Source organism: Sus scrofa, chromosome 14 (genome assembly GCF_054392235.1).
Source record: "Sus scrofa isolate SSC_HxYL_T2T_F1_AM1 chromosome 14, Sscrofa_HxYL_maternal_Yorkshire_Landrace_v2.0, whole genome shotgun sequence".
Taxonomy (NCBI): Eukaryota; Metazoa; Chordata; class Mammalia; order Artiodactyla; family Suidae; genus Sus; species Sus scrofa.
Window position 1 is genome coordinate 85,201,410 of NC_139396.1, and position 18,103 is coordinate 85,219,512.

The following is an 18,103-nucleotide window of genomic DNA, read 5'->3' on the forward strand; positions in this document are numbered from 1 at the left end:
AGGAGTTCCTACTGTGGCACAGAGGGTTAAGATCTGACTGCAGCAGCTCAGGTTGCTATGGAGTCATGGGTTTGAACCCTGGCCTGGTAGAGTAGGTTAAAGATCTGGCATTGCTACAGCTGTGGTGTAGGTTGCAGCTGCAGCTGGGATTCAATTCTTGGCCCAGGAACTTCCATATGCAGTGGGTGCAGCTGTAAAATTAAAAAAAAAAAATTCTATACAACATTGTGTTAATTTCTAAAATAATTATAACAATAGCTAATATTACTGATATGTTCCAGGTCTATATGTATGGGTTATCTTATTTAATTCCCACAATAGCCCTATGATGTGTATAACAAATGAAGAAACAGGCCTTGAGAGACTGAATAATTTGTTGAAAATCACCCAGCCACAGAAACTGGGCTAGGATCTAAACCCAGAAGGCACTATTTTAATAAGTATGTACGCTCTCCAAATATGAGAGACTCTCTAGGACTCTAATCATTTTAACTGACTGTGGTTAAACTCATTACGCAAAGAGGCATCAACAAATTGACATTCTTCAAATACAAATGACTGTAGAGCGAAAAGTCCCAAGATCATGATTAATGAAGGAGAAATTGTACGGTGCCGCTCATATAAAGGGTCTATTTTATGTGTTGATATTATACTCCTTCCAAGTAAAAGAAAAAAGGAGACACTCTTTTATTCAAAGCAGAGCTCTTCATTTCCTCTCAAGTCCTAAGCTGAAATAATCCTACAATGATTGCTAGAAGTTGAGGCTATCTCAGGTCACGAGGATTTCTGGCAGCACAGAACAACTAACATACAGCAAAGTCATGACCTCCCCATGCAGAAACTCCTAGTTCTTGGGAATTGTTCCTCTTGGGGCCTTTAGAAGCTGATGGCTGAAGCCTCTCCCCCTGGAGACACAGTCACTCTAGACAAAATGAGATCACAGGCTGGCTCCTAGGAGGCGCATCAGAGAGAGAATGAGAGAGAAAGAGGGAAAGGGAGGTGCAGGAGGAGGAAAGGAGAATTGAGGAGGTATTCAAGTCAGGGAAGAGGGCCCCAAATAAACTTTCTTATTTCATGCATTCCACCAAACAGCCCTAGGCACTTGGAATATCAAAAAAAAAATCTCCTAAGTCATAAAAGAAAGATCAAATTCTCTCAAATTTCATTATTAAATGAGTTAAATTCTTAGGAAGTAGGCAGGCATGAGTAATTACTTACCTAATCATGACTCTTCTATTCACTCAAGAATTGGATTTAAAGCCACCCTCCCAGCTAGGTCCCATTTCCTAGCCATGTAAGAAATCAAAGGGTTTGGGAGTTCCTGCTGTAGCTCACTGGGTTAAGGACCTGACAGTCTCCCTGAAGGTGTGGGTTCCATCCCTGGCCTGGCTCAGTGGGTTAAGGATCAGGCGTTGCTGTGAGCAATGGTGTAGGCCAGCAGCTGCAGTTTGATTTGATCCCTAGCCTGGGAACTTCCATATGCCACAGGTGCAGCCATAAAAATAAAATAAAATAAAAAGTCAAAGGGTTTGCTGGAAACCTTTCTCATTTTGCTTTTGAAAATTACCAGTATATGATATCTCTATCATGACAATTATATTTCATACCATGCAATGAAAATCTTTGTATGGTATAAAATCCCCATCTTTGTATGGCCTTCATGAGGGATGAGTATTATAATGTGCTTACAATATACCAAGAATTCCATTAATGATTAGTAAGATCAATATTAAGAATCTCAAAGGGGAGTCTGTCCCTCTTTCCTCCAAAGGATTCTGGGGGACTGACATTTTAGCTTTTTGGAAGGTGATGGTCAAAAGAGTTTAGCAAATGGACTTTTGAACATGTAAATGTCTAATCTCCAGATTCTGGATCAGAAGTGAAATCAGATCATTTGTATTTTTACATCCAAGTGAAGTGTACTGTAATTCGGGGAGCTAAGAAGAGAGAAAGCAACCAAGCCGATGCAAAACAAAGAAAAAATATTTTATTGTAACTTAAAATTCATTCCTAGACAATGGATAATGCACACACTGGACGACATTAGTAAACACAGTGAAGACGCACCTGGACAATTACCAACATTGATGGACAGAGGGATGTCCTTAAGAGTTAAGAAAACACTACTGGATTTCCAGAGCATGATACTGGCAAAAAGGGAAACTTTGACACAAAAATGCCTAGTTTAATTTCTTTTGAATGTTATTTTACTTACTATCCTTGACAGTGACCAAAGAATGAGGTACAGAAAACTTTTCAGAAGTTTTGGAGCAGAGTATGGAGCAGAAGTTCAAGGCGCTTTGGAGCCCCATTATTGCGTGATTGAGTAGGATTCACTCAGCTATGAAGTTCCCCATACTCCAGGGTTACTGCATAGAAAAGCACTATTTACCTACTTCACTGAGGTGTTGTGGGGATTCGTGTTTATAAAGTGCTTCAGGCGCCTTTGAAGAAAGGCAACATAGAAATATAAAATAACCTTACATATTTCGTAAGAAATGAAAAGACAATTTTGGCACAATGGGAAAAGTGCCTCCTATTTAAAGAACCAAACTTGGCTATTTATAAAAAAAACAAACAAACAAAAAAAAACAACCCTCATCTCAAAGGGTTATTGTGTTTTTTATTTTTTAAGAGGAAAAAATGTTTCTCTATAGCCAATATTATGAGTCGTTCTCAACTCAGGCTGTGCTATCAGATTTGAAGAGTTCATTAAAAATATAGATGCTTAGGGAGTTCCCACTGTGTCACTGCGAGTAAAGGATCCAGCATTGTCTCTGAGGTGGCTCAGGCCACTGCTGAGGGGCAGGTTTGATCCCTGGCCTGGCACAGCAGGCTAAGGAACAGGCGTTGCCGCGGCTGTGGTGTAGGTCGGTCTCTGGCCCAGGAAATTTCATATGCCACAGGTACAGCAACAACAACAATACACACACACACACACACACATGCGTGTGCACACACACACGTATATATACAAACATATACATATATATATGCATATATACATATATATGTGTTTGTATATATATATGCTTAGGCAATTCCCTGATAGTCTGGTGATTAGGACTTGGCACTTTGGCACTTTCATAGGTGTGGCCTGGGTTCAATGGCACACTGCAGCCTATATAAGCTTAGACCACAGCCTAGACCTACATAATTAAAAATCTCTACTAGTGGTACTCAAGCAACTACTTTTTTAAAAGGATCTATAGAAGATTCTGGTGCATACCAAAGCTAAAAAAACCATTTCTTTAGAAAAATGTCAATTCATTAAATGTTGATTTTCTTCCTCGATGAGGGTATCAATTTATTGCCTTTTTCCCTTTCCATGTTGCACACGGACTCAGAGCATAACACACATGCACGCGTACACGCACGCACGCACACACACACACACACTTTTTAGTTCTGCCCTTGAATTAAAACTTGATGGTGGTAAAATCTGATAGTAGGAAAGAAACGCTTCACTGAGAAACATGCAAGGACTTGCAATTCATTCCCACTGTGCCTGAAGCAAATGGCTGTTTCCCATTTGCCAGAATGGAATGGTTTAAATATGCATTTCCAATTTGGAAACAGGTAAAATCAGCACTTCTTGGGAAACATCAGCTAAGTGGATGCTAGGAAACAAAAGTGAGCAAGGTTACAGCAGCCAACCATGAAAAAAAGCTACAGGGACTCCTCCTCCATTTGGACACTGCCTGCATCTCAGGCAACACCTTGGGAATTGAAAGGATGTATGCGTAGCAGGCACCAAACATGTGGGTGCTTCATCAAGGGAAACACAATCATGAAAACTGGTGACTGTCATTATAATATTATTTTTTAAAAATGATTGGTTTGTGGAACTCCTTTGGGGCACAGAGGGTTAAGAATCCAGAGTTGTCACTGCAGCAGCTCGGGTCACTGCTGTGGTGTAGGTTTGATCCCTGGTCCGGGGAACTTCCATGTGCCACAGGCATGGCCAAAAAAAAAAAAAAAAAAAAAAAAATCCGTTGGTTCCACTGCAACCCTTAATGCTATTTTAGCAACCACTTTCATTTCCTGACTGGCTCAAAGTCTTCTATTTACTAACTAATCTAACAGAGAGAAGAGAATGATTTAGTCCCCAGCAGCCTTCACACAGGTTTAAAAAAGTGTTGGAGTTGCCGCTGTGGTGCATCGGATTAAGAATCTGACAGCAGTGGCTCAGGTAGCTTTGAGGCACTGGTTTGATCCTCAACACAGTGCAGTGGGTTAAGGATCTGGAATTGCTGCGCCCACAGCTCAGATTCAGTCCCTGGCCCAGGAACTTCTATCTGCTGTGGGTGCAGCCATAATATTAAAAAGATTAAAATAAAAAAAGAGTCCCCTCTGGCTACCCTAAATGGAACTAAATGGAGCCTGCAGAGAAATTACACTTCTTTACACAGAGAAAGACTTCTGAGGCTGGCCAAAATTTTCACAATGTCAAGAACTCATGAATAATAATAGCAAAACAGAATAGTCCCACTTTTTGGAAAAAGAGAAAAAAATAACACAGGAGATAGAGGCTACATATACAGTACATAGAAAATAGGATATATAAAAAGAAAAGTTCATTCAAATCAGCCACAGTGAAATTTTGCTATGAAAAAACAGTCTTGAGTGCCTTCCAATATTCCTCTAAACATTAGAGGAATTAGAGGCAACTTTGTACAAAAAGGTTGTGGGAGCGGGCTTGGGGAGTTGCTTCTTGCATGTATCACAGGAAGGCAAGGCTGCCAGCAGCAAAATAAGACCTCCCAGCAGGACGCAGAAGCCACTAAAATAAAATGCAATGTCATAAGTCTGGGTCCAGTCATAAAACCAACCTGAAAAAAGAGGAAGAAAACAGTGAATTTGATTGACATAGTATGAGTGTAAATACTCTAATTTTGTCAATTTATATGCAGTTCAGATTAGGATATATGTCACCCAATCTGCTCCCAGAGTGGCCCACTGGGAATTAGAAGAGGAGAATGTCTCAGACCAGACATTCTGCTCCAATGTTAGACCAGAATAAACAGGCATTTGGGGTTTCTCCTCAGTGAGGAGTGAACACAAATTCTTGAGCAAGTATACTGGCTTTTCCAACTCCATCAAAGCGATTTTGAATAAATCATGGCCATAAGACACCCCTTGAAGATTTATTTTGTATAAATCTGGCTGTCATTACAGTCTGAATTTCTATACCCAGAGATGTTAAAAAGAAGAATAGCAAAACGGGTTGACTTTAGGAGTTCCCGTCGTGACACAGTGGTTAACGAATCCAACTAGGAACCATGAGGTAGTGGGTTCAAACCCTGGCCTTGCTCAGTGGGTTAAGGATCCAGCGTTGCCGTGAGCTGTGGTGTAAGTCACAGACACAGCTCGCATCCCGTGTTGCTGTGGCTGTGGCGCAGTCCGGCAGCTACAGCTCTGATTAGACCCCTAGCCTGGGAACCTCCATATGCTGCAGGTGCAGCTCTAGAAAAGGTAAAAAGACAAAAAAAAAAAAAAAAAAAAAAAAGGTTGACTTTAAGATAAACATCTTACCAACAATTGGTGGTCCAAGGCTATTTCCAAGTCCAGCAAAGAACATTAATATCCCATAGGCGTGAGCTAATTTTTCAATTCCCACAGTCTTCGTGGTCACATACGGAAAGATGGACCAATTACCAGTAAGAAACCCTAGGATCCCAGAAAGTAATGCCAATGTGACGTAACTTTTGGCAAATGGAATTGCACACAAGGCTAGGCTCATGATTATTAAGGTAGCTACGTAAAGATATAAGGTATTAATCCACTTGAAGTCAGCCAGTATTCCTAAAAGGAGTTTACCAACTGCTGTCATGATGCCGATAATGGAAATAAGAGGCATCAGAAACTCTTCTTCTTTCACATTTGAACTTCTTGCTACATCTTCCATGAGTAATGAAGGCGGAAACCCTCCAATGTCGAAAAGAAAGATGGCAATGAAGAGGGCTGAAAATACTTTGTTTTTAAAAAGAGCCACAGTTTCTCCACAGTAGTTTTTATATAGCTGCCATTTCCTCTTGGCAAGCTGTTTGCAAAAATATGTCCGTTCTGCTACTTTCTTTTTGTACGTTTCAGTTTCTTTTGTTTGTGCTGCTGTTGTTGGGTTTTGATGAAGGAGACTGTCTGATTTCCAGTCACCATTGGCTAAAGTGCTCTTACATGTTTCCTCACCACTGTAGCTCTTTTCAAGAATGTTTATGTTTTCTTCCAGGTTCTTTTCTTTTTCATTATAAATTGAGTATCTATCTGGTATATTTTCCAGAGCTGTTTTTTCAGGCAAAGGGCAATCAGAGGACTGGAGGGGTCTCATCAGACTGCCACAGGCTAGTATGTTTAAAGCTAAAGCACCCACAATCAGCAGGCATCCATCCAGTCCATATAAATCAATCAGCAGCCTCTGCAGAGCAGCATATATAAAAAGTCCAACACTTGAACCTAGAAAGAAAATGGGAACTGTTTAATCTCTTATAATTTGGGGCTCTTGGGACAAGCATTATTAGTCTTACAATTTGATTTCCTTTTTACACTGATATTCATGTGTGCCTTCATATTAAAATCACTACAGTGGAGTTCTCATTGTGGCTCAGTGGTAACGAGCCTAACTAGTATCCATGAGGATGCAGGTTTGATCCCTGGCCTTGCTCAGTGGGTTAAGGATCTGGCATTGCCGTGAGCTGTGGTGTAGGTAGAAGACGCAGCTTGGATCTGGTGTTTCTATGGCTGTGGTGTAGGCTGGTGGCTGCACCTCTGAATTGACCCCTAGCCTGGGAACCTCCATATGCCTCAGGTGTAGCCTTAAAGAGATTTAAAAAAAAAAAAGTCTAAATAGGTCAGTCATACTTTTTAAATGGTCCATATCAAAATGCCTCAGAACCCCAACAGGATGCCAAGCTTATGGGTAAAACCCAGCAAAAATTCTTACAAAATAACAAATGAGGACACATGTTCAATCCCTGGCCTCGCTCAGTGGGTTAAGGATCTGGCATTGCCATGAGCTGTGGAATAGGTTGCAGACTTGGCTGGGATCCTGAGTTGCTATGGCTGTGGTATAGGACAGCAGATGAAGCTCTGATTCAACCCCTAGCCTGGGAACCTCCATATGCCACAAGTGTGGCCCTAAAAGCAAAACAAACCAAAAAAATTCCATAAGTTGAAAACTTAACCCCAAGCATGATGGCATTGGGGGCGCGGCCTTTGGGTGATTACATCATAGGGCAGAGCCCTCCTGAATGGAACTAGTGCCCTTAGAAGAGACCCCAGGGAGCTTCCTCCCTTTCTGCCCCGTGAGGACAAAGGGAGAAGACGGCAGTCTGTAACCTAGAAGAGGGCTCTCACCAGAACCCAACCGTGCTGACCTTGACATCCTGACCTCAGACGTCCAGCCTCCAGAACTATGAGAAATAAACTTCTGTTGCCTAAGCCACTCAGTCTATGGTACTTTACAGCAGGTTGAATAATGTAAGACAGTGGATTCATGCTTCTTCCTAATTTTGCCTTAGCTAGCTTCCTTTGTGTTGCAACTAAAAACTTCCTAATTCCACCAAATCTTGACTGTCTCAGTCAAATCTTTTTTGTTCAATGGTCCATGCCCCAGGCCCCTATGCCCTCCTTTTTAGACTAAGTGAAAGCCAGAGAAGCTCTTTCAGTGTTCAATTTCCCACATCTTCCTCACAAATGAATCTGGGTGTTAAGGGAAACCTAGGTCCTGATTATAATGGTTATTACTTTTAGGGCCCTCGTGATGTGCTGTTTACCCATATGGTCCTTTAATATTTCCAAAAACCCAATGGGATGGGTACCATTATTATCCTCTTATTACAGTTCAGAAGACTGAGGCTTTCACTTAACAGTTAATTTCACAGAACAGTTCAGTAACTTGTCCATCACCAGACAGCTAGGGATTCAGACATAAGATGGGATTCAAAACCAGGGGGTCTGGCTCCAGGGGCTAGGCTTGTCACTATGTTATAGTGCCTCCACAAAATAGGTAGTATAGGAGAGTTCCCGCTGTGATGCAGTGGGTTAAGAACCCAACTGCAGCAGCTCAGGTGGTTGTGGAGGTATTGGTTCGATCCCCAACCAAGCACAGTGGGTTAAAGGATCTACCATTGCTGCTACTCTGACATAGGTCACAGCTGTGGCTTGGATTCAGTCCCTAGCCCAAGAACTTCCATATGCCATGCATGTGGCCATAAAATATATGAATACTGTATATAATATAGTGTGTGTATATATATACACACACACACACACTATATATATACTATACTATACATACTACATATAGTATGTGTGCTATATATGCACACTATATTATACTATATACACACTGTAATACTATACTACACATCCACAATACTATATACACACTATATATAGTATAGGCAAGAGCTATTATCTTTTAAGCTGCCAGGCAGGCTCTCACACTCCCTCTCACACTTGAGGGAGATACTGTCAGGCTCTTTAAACTGCTTTCCAGTCTTCATCTTTTGTTTTTCTATTTCTTCTCCCAATTCTTCCTTAGTCATGTCCTCAGACTCAGGCCGTGTTGCCTCCTAGACACATATTTCACCTGGAAATGCTTCCTTAAACCACCCCTTGGGTATACATCCAGCTTGATTTAGTTTGATCTAGAATCACTTTGTTACCCTGTGTTGGCCTCAAAGACAAAACATTAATTTGGATCCTGTGGCCAGAGAGACGATAGAAGTAACTCAACATATGAAAATCTGACCTCCACGGAATAGCCACCCCATTAACAAGCAGCATGTAAACTTCCAACTTCTAGTTAGCTTGGCAATCTTAAGTCCTAAGCAAACTCGTAAAACATTGGCCACAGAAATTCTGATATTTCCTACAGAGCTTTGAAAAAAATCCATCTGAAAAGTAAAACACCACGTTCAAATATCAGGGGACGTCCAGAAGGCTTTTATACTTACGCTGCCCCCCTCCAAGTGATCATCTCTTGATTATTAAAGGAATATCAAGAGTAAACAGTCTGTCATTTGGATATGTACATAGGCTAGTGCGATGTACTCACAAATCGTACTTTAGAAAAACTGTAAATTTCATAATAAATGGAGATGGAGAGGTGTCAGCCAGCTTCAGTCTCCCTGACAGTGGCCTCAAGAGTCCCCATTTTCCTTCCATTTCTTCTATCTTTCTCAGGGATCAGGTACTTTATTTTATTATTACTATTTTTTTTAATGACTGTACCCATGGCATATGGAAGTACCTGGGCCAGGGATTGAATCCAAATGGCAATGCCAGATCCTTTAACCCATTGCACCAGGCCAGAGATTATACCCATGTCTCTGCACTGTAGTCAGACTCTTAACCCACTGCGCCATGGCAGGAACTCCCTCAGGTGCTTTTCTTAAGTGCTTCTCTGCTTTTTTTTTAGCACCAGCATGTTCTCACCACCATGTGTCTCATTTACTGGACCCATAAGCTTTCTTTTCCTGTATTATATTGGACAGCTAATCTCCCTTATTTTTTATTTATGAATCTTAGGGATTTTTTTTCTTTTGGGGGCTGTAACCATAGCATATGGAAGTTCCCAGGCTAGAAACTGAATCAGAGCTGCAGCTGCCAGCCTACACCACAGCCACAGCAACATGGGATCTGAGCTGTGTCTGTGACCTACACCACAGCTCACAGCAGCAGTGGATCCTTAACCCACTGATCGGGGTCAGGGATCAAACCCGCATCCTTATGGATACTAATCAGGTTCTTAACCTGCTAAGCCACAGCAAGAACTCTTTAGGGATTTTTATTTAAGCTTTGCCTATAGTTAGAGTGGAAAATAAAAATTTCCTTCTAGGATTAGAGTTAAAAAAAAATTATTTTCCTGAGTGGTAGCTGGGGAGTGGCTGGTTAAACACATCTGTGCTTGGTAACCTTTATCTTTCATTAGAAGGCTGAATAGTGGCAATGCTATACTTATATTGAAAATGTACCTGTTGAAATCAGGCCAAGTGCAAGGCCACGGCGGCTGTCGAAATACTGGCACGTAATGGTCACTGTTGCAGTGTATAATAAGCCACATCCAAGACCTAAACATAAGAAGACAATGCATAAATTAAAAGACTCTATTACTTCAATGCAAAAAAAAAAAAAAAGGAGTAATTAAATAACTCAAATAGGACATTCTGTTACTGAATGGCTAAAACTCTTCCAAGGTGGATTCCTAGATCCCTCTGATATTGGTTGTACAGTGCAATGGACATATTGGGACAGCTTGTTTTCACTCTATATCCACCCTAAGGTCAGGGTCAAGTCAAATATATAATCCCATTTCTAGAACACGAATGAATAATACAAATTTAAATTAAGACGTAATTGGGAGATAGAAAAAAAAAATGGTTAAATGATATACCAAATAGTAAAACTGAATCAAACCTGCCCATTAAAATCTCTCTTTCACATCCTTACCTTCAGCTGTTCTGCCTCCTATAAGTTCTCTAAACAATTTTATAAAATCCCCTTGTCATCCCAAGTTATTTTGCTAGACTTCTTAGCTTACACATGCCAGTCTGCAAAACAAAGGCCCTCAGGCAGGTCCTCTGGGGCTCTCAGATAACCCCATCATCATAAAATGTATATTTGTAAGTTTTTATCTTTTAGAAATGCAAACTACCTTATTTAGGAGTATAAGGTCATGTATTTAGTTTAAAATTCTTTGCAAAAAAGAAAAAAAAGAGAGAGAGAAAGAAAATAGAATAAAGTATTAAAAATGGTTAAATTTAAGTGGTGACCGTATGGTTGCTTAATATACTAGTCTCTGCTTTTCTGGAAATTTGAAAACTTTTTTGGCCATTCCCATGGCATGTGTAAGTCCCCAAGCCAGGGATCAAACCCATGCCACAGCAGGGACCCAAGCCACTGCAATGACAATGCCAAATCCTTAACCTGCTGTGCCACATGGGAACTCCCTGAAATTGTTTTACAATTAAAATAAAAAATAGCTTACAACTAAATATCCCTTTCTTGAGACCCCAGGGCAATATTTAAGGCTCTCATTTGTTAGCTTAATCTTTTTCTCCCTATTAAGTACCTAATAACCCCAGTTATGTTTTTCATAAAATTTTCCTCTGGCTTCTAATTCATAACACTTTGTCTTTTTTCTGCAACATCATTTGTTCTTGGGAATCACTCTACAAACACAAATGCCATAGTCTAAAAATTAATTTTAACCCACGGTCCATTAGGTGAGTTATGAAGATCATTTTCATTACTTTCAATTGTTACCTGGACTATGATTAGAAAGAATACATGAGTTTAACAAACACACTGCATAAACATTTTAGGAAATTGGTGCTTAAAACCACTAGGACTCATCTGTGTTTGCATAAAAAGTCTTCTTAACAAAATGAGATAGATTAAAATAATTACACTTTAAACAAACCTTTTAAAATGTGCCACCCTTTTGTATGATTGAAGGGAAGAGACACTATCGTATTAACGAACCATGAATTGGACTTATTCACACATTTACCACTATTATATATAGGATACTACAACGAAATAAGACCTGTTCCTGAATGAGCAATTTTATAAAGCCAAAAAAATGTCACCTTTAACTAAAACTACATTTCAGAAAGCCTTTGGAGAGGGACTGGATTGACTTTTATGTAATTTGTCTGTCAAGGCTCTTTCAAATATTAGGCATCAGAGACAAGAGAAAAAAGATATTTCTGATTACTAAAGGCCAATGCCAGAAAAGTTTAAAACAGTAACTTTTAAACATTTTATATTGAATGAAAAAGAAAGAAGATTTTTAAAAAATTATTTCAAGGCCATGGGTTTCAAATAAGATCATTTCACTTTTTTTTTTTCTTTTAATGTAGCGGAAATTTTAAATGCTTTTTCTCTAAACTTTTCAAAAAGCAGAAGGTGACATGACACTTTCCCACATCGGTATTAGGATGACTTTGAACCATCAGTTATTAAAGAGACAGTCCTCAGGTCTTTCATGAAGTCCCTAAAATCAAAATTATTTTTATAGCTATACTGAAATGTTCTCTAGTTTTTGTTTTTTTTCTTCCACTGTGTTCACATCTATGCTATTGGTACAAAAGAAATGGTGAGTAAATCTGCAAAGACTTAGAACAAATCAAGGTATTGATATCCAACTTTGTAGCTTATGTTTCATCACCACTCAGAGTAAAAACAAATACATTTTAAAAACAACAACAACAACAACAAAACCCTTCATGTGAATTACAATTGTTGCAGGAAAAAGCACTTGGGTAATTGTTTTAGCACCCGCCAGCTAACATAGCTACTTTTTCCATGTAACACTAAGTATTTGAAAGAATGTCTGAGGAACTGTGGTTACCCAGCCTTGAGTGTTGGGTAGACATTTTCTTGAAAACAAACCAAAAAAGCAAATAACTGATAATAACTGTTACCAATGATAAAATTCAAGCCTTTCAGCAAAAAAATCAGAATTTTTGGAAACTTGTATCCATATAATGACTTGACTGCTTCTCAACCAACACATAAGATTTTCTGAAGAGCCTATTGGTGATACTAATAACCAAAGCAATTTTTCAGCTGTCCTTTAATTAAAATGTGTCAACATTTTAAAGCTCTTGCATAGCTCAGAGAACCAATATTTTTCACATAACCACTTCATGATGTTACAAAATCAGACTTGAATGCACATCGATTCCAAGTACAGAATAAACAAATTGATTTAATATTATAGAGCACAAGTATACTGATGTGATTTTCAGGTTCCAGATTGCAATTAACCCTTAGAAAACTATCATATATCAAGTTTTGGGATAGTATCAAAGAAGAGAATCTTCAGTTACCTGAAAAGACTGTTAAAAACTCTTCCATTTTCCAACTACATCTTTGTGTGAGACTAGATTTCCTTCATACATATCAACCAAAAATACATATTGCAACAGACTGAGTACAGAACAGACATGAGAACCCAGATATATTCTATGAAGCCAGACATTAAAGAGATTTGCAAAAATATAAAAGTTTCTAAAAAAAAAATTTTTTTTTGATGGCCGCACCCAATGCATGGGAAGAACTACCATTCTCCTCACTAAATTTTGTTTTGTTTTGAAAGACAGATTTGTTTTCCATAAGTACGTTTTCCATAAGTATGTACTGGGTTTGTTATTACTATCTTTCACTAAATTACTAAACACATGTTTTCAAATTTCTCAGCTTCTAATATAGTGAATTTTAACAGAATAAGTATAAATAAGTATAATCCACATATTTAAAAGTTCCTTGGGGTCCTAAATAAAAGAGGGTTCCAAGAATATATATAAAGTTTGGAAACTACTACCTTAAAACTTTCCGTGGTCTCTATCATTTTTGATCAGACTCCTCTCAGTGAAAAAAATTTTAGCATCAACCTCTAGTATAAGAATAATAATTTGTAAACTACTTATACTACTAACAACTCCAAGCATAAGCAATAGTAAAATATAATTGCTTTCCCTGAAGTTCCCATGGTGATGCAGTGGCTTAAGAGTCTGACTGCAGTAGCTCAGTTCCCTACAGAGGTGAGGGTTCAACCCCAAGCCTGGCAAAGTGGGTTAAAGGATATGGCATTGCCACAGCTGCAGTGTAGGTTGCAGCTGTGGCTCAGATTCAACCCCTGGCCAGGGAACTTCCCGTGCATTGGGCGTGGCCATAAAAATTTTTTTTTTTTAAAAACTGTCTTCCTATACTTAAATAAATGAAACTAAACCTATTTACCTGTTCTAACATTTTCCCCCATACCTTACATTTCATTTCACAAACCTCTAGGTGAGACCATAGAGATCTCTTTATTCTCATCTCCTCCCATCAGACCAGACATCCCACTCTTTATCACATCTACCACCTAAATTATCAACGCCCCCACCCCTCTGTGAACTGCCACTGCCTCGATTCACCTCCTCATCTTTTCTCATCACTGTCTCAGTCTCCAGTACTTTTCCCACCAATCTATCCTCTTCCTGACTTTCACACAGTTATTACATCACTCTCCTGCAATAACATCCATGTAAACCCTTTATCACTGGGCCTCTGCTGCAAGCCATGCTTTGACATATTAGCAAGTCCCCTCAGGACATGCATTCTTTAAACAAAGAGCCATAAAAAGACCTGTTCTGGGAGTTCCCGTTATGGCTCAGCGGAAATGAATCCGACTAGGAACCATGAGGATGCAGGTGTGACCCCTGGCCTTGCTCAGTGGGTTAAGGGTCCCAAGTTGCTGTGAGCTGTGGCATAGGTCACGGATGTGGCTCGGATCCCGCGTTGCTGTGGATGTGGTAGAGGCCGGCAGCTATAGCTCTGTTTCAATCCCTAGCCTGGGAACCTCCATTCTACAGGTGCAACCCTAAAAGGACAAAAACTTTTTAAAAAGACCCCTGTTCTATTACCCATTGTATCTTAACCTCTGAGTATTTGAGCTCCTGGAATGTCTTTCTCCCACCACCCTCACCACTTTTTCAACCCGTGCCCACCTCATCACATCCCACCTGCCCTTCAAGACGCAGCTCAAGCACCAATTCTTGCAGGAAGCCTTCCTCAGAACCCCTCTCCCCAACATACATGCTATATACTATGTCTGCACTGAATGTTGCTTTTGTTTTATGATTGCACTTATTTCACAGTGTTACAAGTTACATATTTACACATCTCTTCCCCTAACTAGACAATGAGCCAGCTGTGGGCAGGCTATGTGTGCCTTATGCATCTGAGTACCCCAGTTCAAGGTCTGGGCCTGGTACAGAGTGTTAAAGTAATTCTACCTTTCCCCATAAATCCCACTTAAGTTGCCCAATTTTAAGTCACACTGGCTAATTTCAACCATTGCTATCTATTCTTTTTTGTTTGTTCTCTTTTTTGGGCATACGCACGGCATATGGAAGTTCCCAGGGACTGAATCCAAGACAGAGCTGTAACCTACACTCCAGGCTGCAGCAACATCAGATCCTTAACTCCATTGCTATCTATTCTTAATTTGGCTGTTACTCTTGCATTTTTCTCTTCCTCTATATGTCATATTTTCTCTTTCACATAACACAAACAATGTATATGCTTATATGTGTGTAAACATATGTATTTTAAAAAATAATATCTTTATGTCTGCTTTCCAATTAAATGATGCTGATTTTTTTAACTTAGCCCAGAAATTCAATCTTAGCTGAAAAATATATTAAAGTTTTTTTCACAACAATTCATGCAATAGAATAGCATCATTACAAATACAGAATTAGAATTCTTTGGTTTGAAAAAAAGATATAACTAATTTACAACTTGTGGAGTTCCCATTGTGGCACAGCAGAAACAAATCTGACTAGTAACCATGAGGTTGCGAGGTTTGATCCCTGGCCTCACTGAGTGCGTTAAAGATCCAGCGTTGCCATGAGCTGTGGTGCAGGGTGCAGATGAGGCTCAGATCCTGCATTGCTGGGGCAGTGGCATAGGCCAGCAGCTGTAGCTCAGATTCAACCCCTAGTCTGGGAACCTCCATGCTGTGGGTGTGGCCCTAAGAAGCAAAAAAAACAAAAAACAAAAAAACTTAAAACTTGTATGCATTATATGATGATGCTTTGGGCAAATCTCACTAAACTGCCTTATTTCCTCATTTTTTTCTCAATCCTTATCTGTAACTAAAAATACCAAAATCAGTTAAGCTGATGAGAGATATTAAAAAAAAAAAAACTGATGTAAAACACTCTAATATTATAAAATGCATCAATTTCAGAATACATGAAGCAAGTATCTCTAAGGAATCTGCATATAGATAAAGTCACACAAAATGGAATTTTGATTTATTTTAGGGGGACAAGCAATAAAACACTGGCAATCATGTACATATTTTGAAAATTGTTATTATTTTAAAATATTCTTTCATTATATATATATTCTTGTGTGTAACTAAGCAGATACCTATCAAGCCCCTACATTTATATATGAAATTTTCTCCCTGCCTTACTATTATTATTATTCTTTAATTTTTATCACCACATCCATAGCATATGGAAATTCCCAGGTGGGAGACTATATCCAAGCCACAGCTGTGACCTACACTACAGCTGCAGCAATACCAGATCCTTTAACCCACTGCACTGGGCTGAGGAGCAAACCTGCACCTTGACAGCGACCCAACTCACTGCAGTCAGATTCTTAACCCACTGCACCACAGCAGGAACTCCCCTGCAGTACTATTTCTCTGAACGGGAACTATTTAGTAATAGTGCATTCTAATACAGCAGTCTTAAAAAGTGACGAGGGTAAAGTCACAGAACCTAGACTCTATGTGTAAAATGGGGGTTAGGGGTAACACCCAGGACCTTCTTGGTTTGGTTACCAGAAGTCTTATAGCCTAGAAAACCCCTTAGTACTGGACAAACCAGGACAGCTGGTCACTGTGTATGGGGACCTGCTTCTTGGTCATTTGGGAGAATTCTCCGTCTCTCTGTTCTGAAATAAGTATTTGAGCACCTCTGAGAATAGCTGAGCCAGGATGATTTATCACCTTGACCAAAGGTTATAGGCAATTGCATATGGTACTCTAGAAATAATCTACTGCTAGAAATGAAATTGTGAGAAGGTAACTTTGGATGATGACAAAGATAAATAAGTGTAGGATATACACATGAAGTTACTGTTCATGTTTCTAGGCTAAAACATCTGCAAAGGAAAAGTTTGAAAGTTTAAGCAACTGGCTAGCTTTTTGACTGACATGGCTTTACAGAAGCACTAATTCTACATGCTTAGCATGAGTATACCCTGAATATGACATCAACTGGTCAAGAGCACAGGCTTGGAATCAGGTAGACAATGGATTCAAATCCCAATGCTACTACCTACTGGCCATGTGACTTTTGGTTTCCTGAAGATCATCTTATCTCAAGATAGTTGTAAAGTTTAAGAGACATAAAAAGTGTAAAAGACTTTATTATCTGTGCTTAGAATATAACAAAGTATAAAAAAAAAGCTGCTGAAGTGATATTTTTTCACTTTTCACCTGAGTATTAAGGCATTATATAGCTAGAGCCTCAAACTAATTAGAAAATCATAGTTCTTACATCTGAACATCTATGAAAGACAAAAGACAATCTTGAACAGCATAACCATTAACAACAAACAAAAAAAGGACCTATAAAACTCTAACTGCTAAACCGAATATCCAGAATACCCAGAAAAGGATCTTTACCTAACTGGCCTTTACTAGATTAGGAGAATTGGATTGTCCATGAATGTGGGTTATGCCACCTGCATAGTCCATCAAGCTCAATGGACTATGCAGGTATTACCAAGAAAATGAAGGAAGGAAATTGATTTTTTCCCAAGTCAAGGAAGGACTATTAAAAGACTATTAAAGAAAACAGTAATCAAGAGTTTCCACTGTGGCACGGGGGGTTAAGAATCTGACTGCAGTGGCTTGGGTCACTGCGGAGGCTTGGGTTTGAGCCTTAGCCTGGCACAGTGGGTTAAGGATCCAGCATGGATGCAGCTGCTGCATAGGTCACCACTCAGCTCAGATTCAATCCCTGGCCTGGGAACTTCCATATGCCACACAGGATGGGTGAAAAAGAAAAAAGAAAAGAGTAATCAGGTAGCGAAACAACAATATGATCTGAAATTGATTTTGAGTTGTGGTTTTCAGAGAAGCAAAAAAAAAATAATTGGGAAGAAGCTTGAGCAATTCATTAAGGACCTATTTCCTGCACCCCCTCTCCCTGAACCTCCCCCTCTCCCACCACACTTTTCTTTTGCCTGATTTAGTAAAGTTATTGAGAAAATAGGAGCCTGAATGACCAGGTTTGGCAGAATGACAGACAATCACTCGAAAACTAGTAAGCTGTCATTTTTTGTTTTAGCTACAAAAACCAAACAAGATGACATCGTATTTCCAAAATGATATTTTTAAAAAAGAGTAACAGAGAATTATTCCAATTAATACACTTAAGTATTCTTTTTGATGTTTTATATTATAAACATATTATATAGCTTTCACTTATTTTTACATGTTACTTAACCTGTTATAAAAATATTTCTGATTCAATAGAGATTCTGGGAGTTTCCGTCGTGGCTCGCGGTTAATGAATCCGAC

The 18,103-nt window shown here is 39.2% G+C and overlaps 1 protein-coding gene across 4 annotated transcripts in view; it reads right to left on the reverse strand.

The window, feature by feature from the left end:
- Positions 1-1,965: 1,965 nt before the first annotated feature.
- SLC16A9 (solute carrier family 16 member 9) overlaps positions 1,966-18,103 on the reverse strand; it is an 83,640-nt gene continuing 67,502 nt past the window's right edge. For all 4 annotated transcript variants that reach the window (XM_005671011.4, XM_001926829.5, XM_084997021.1 and 1 more), the window contains 3 exons: positions 9,978-10,073; positions 5,536-6,453; positions 1,966-4,832 (listed from right to left, as the gene is read on the reverse strand). In XM_005671011.4, the coding sequence (XP_005671068.1) occupies positions 4,645-4,832; positions 5,536-6,453; positions 9,978-10,073 (1,202 nt within the window). In that variant the 3' untranslated portion in view covers positions 1,966-4,644. The remainder of the gene's footprint in view (positions 4,833-5,535; positions 6,454-9,977; positions 10,074-18,103) is intronic.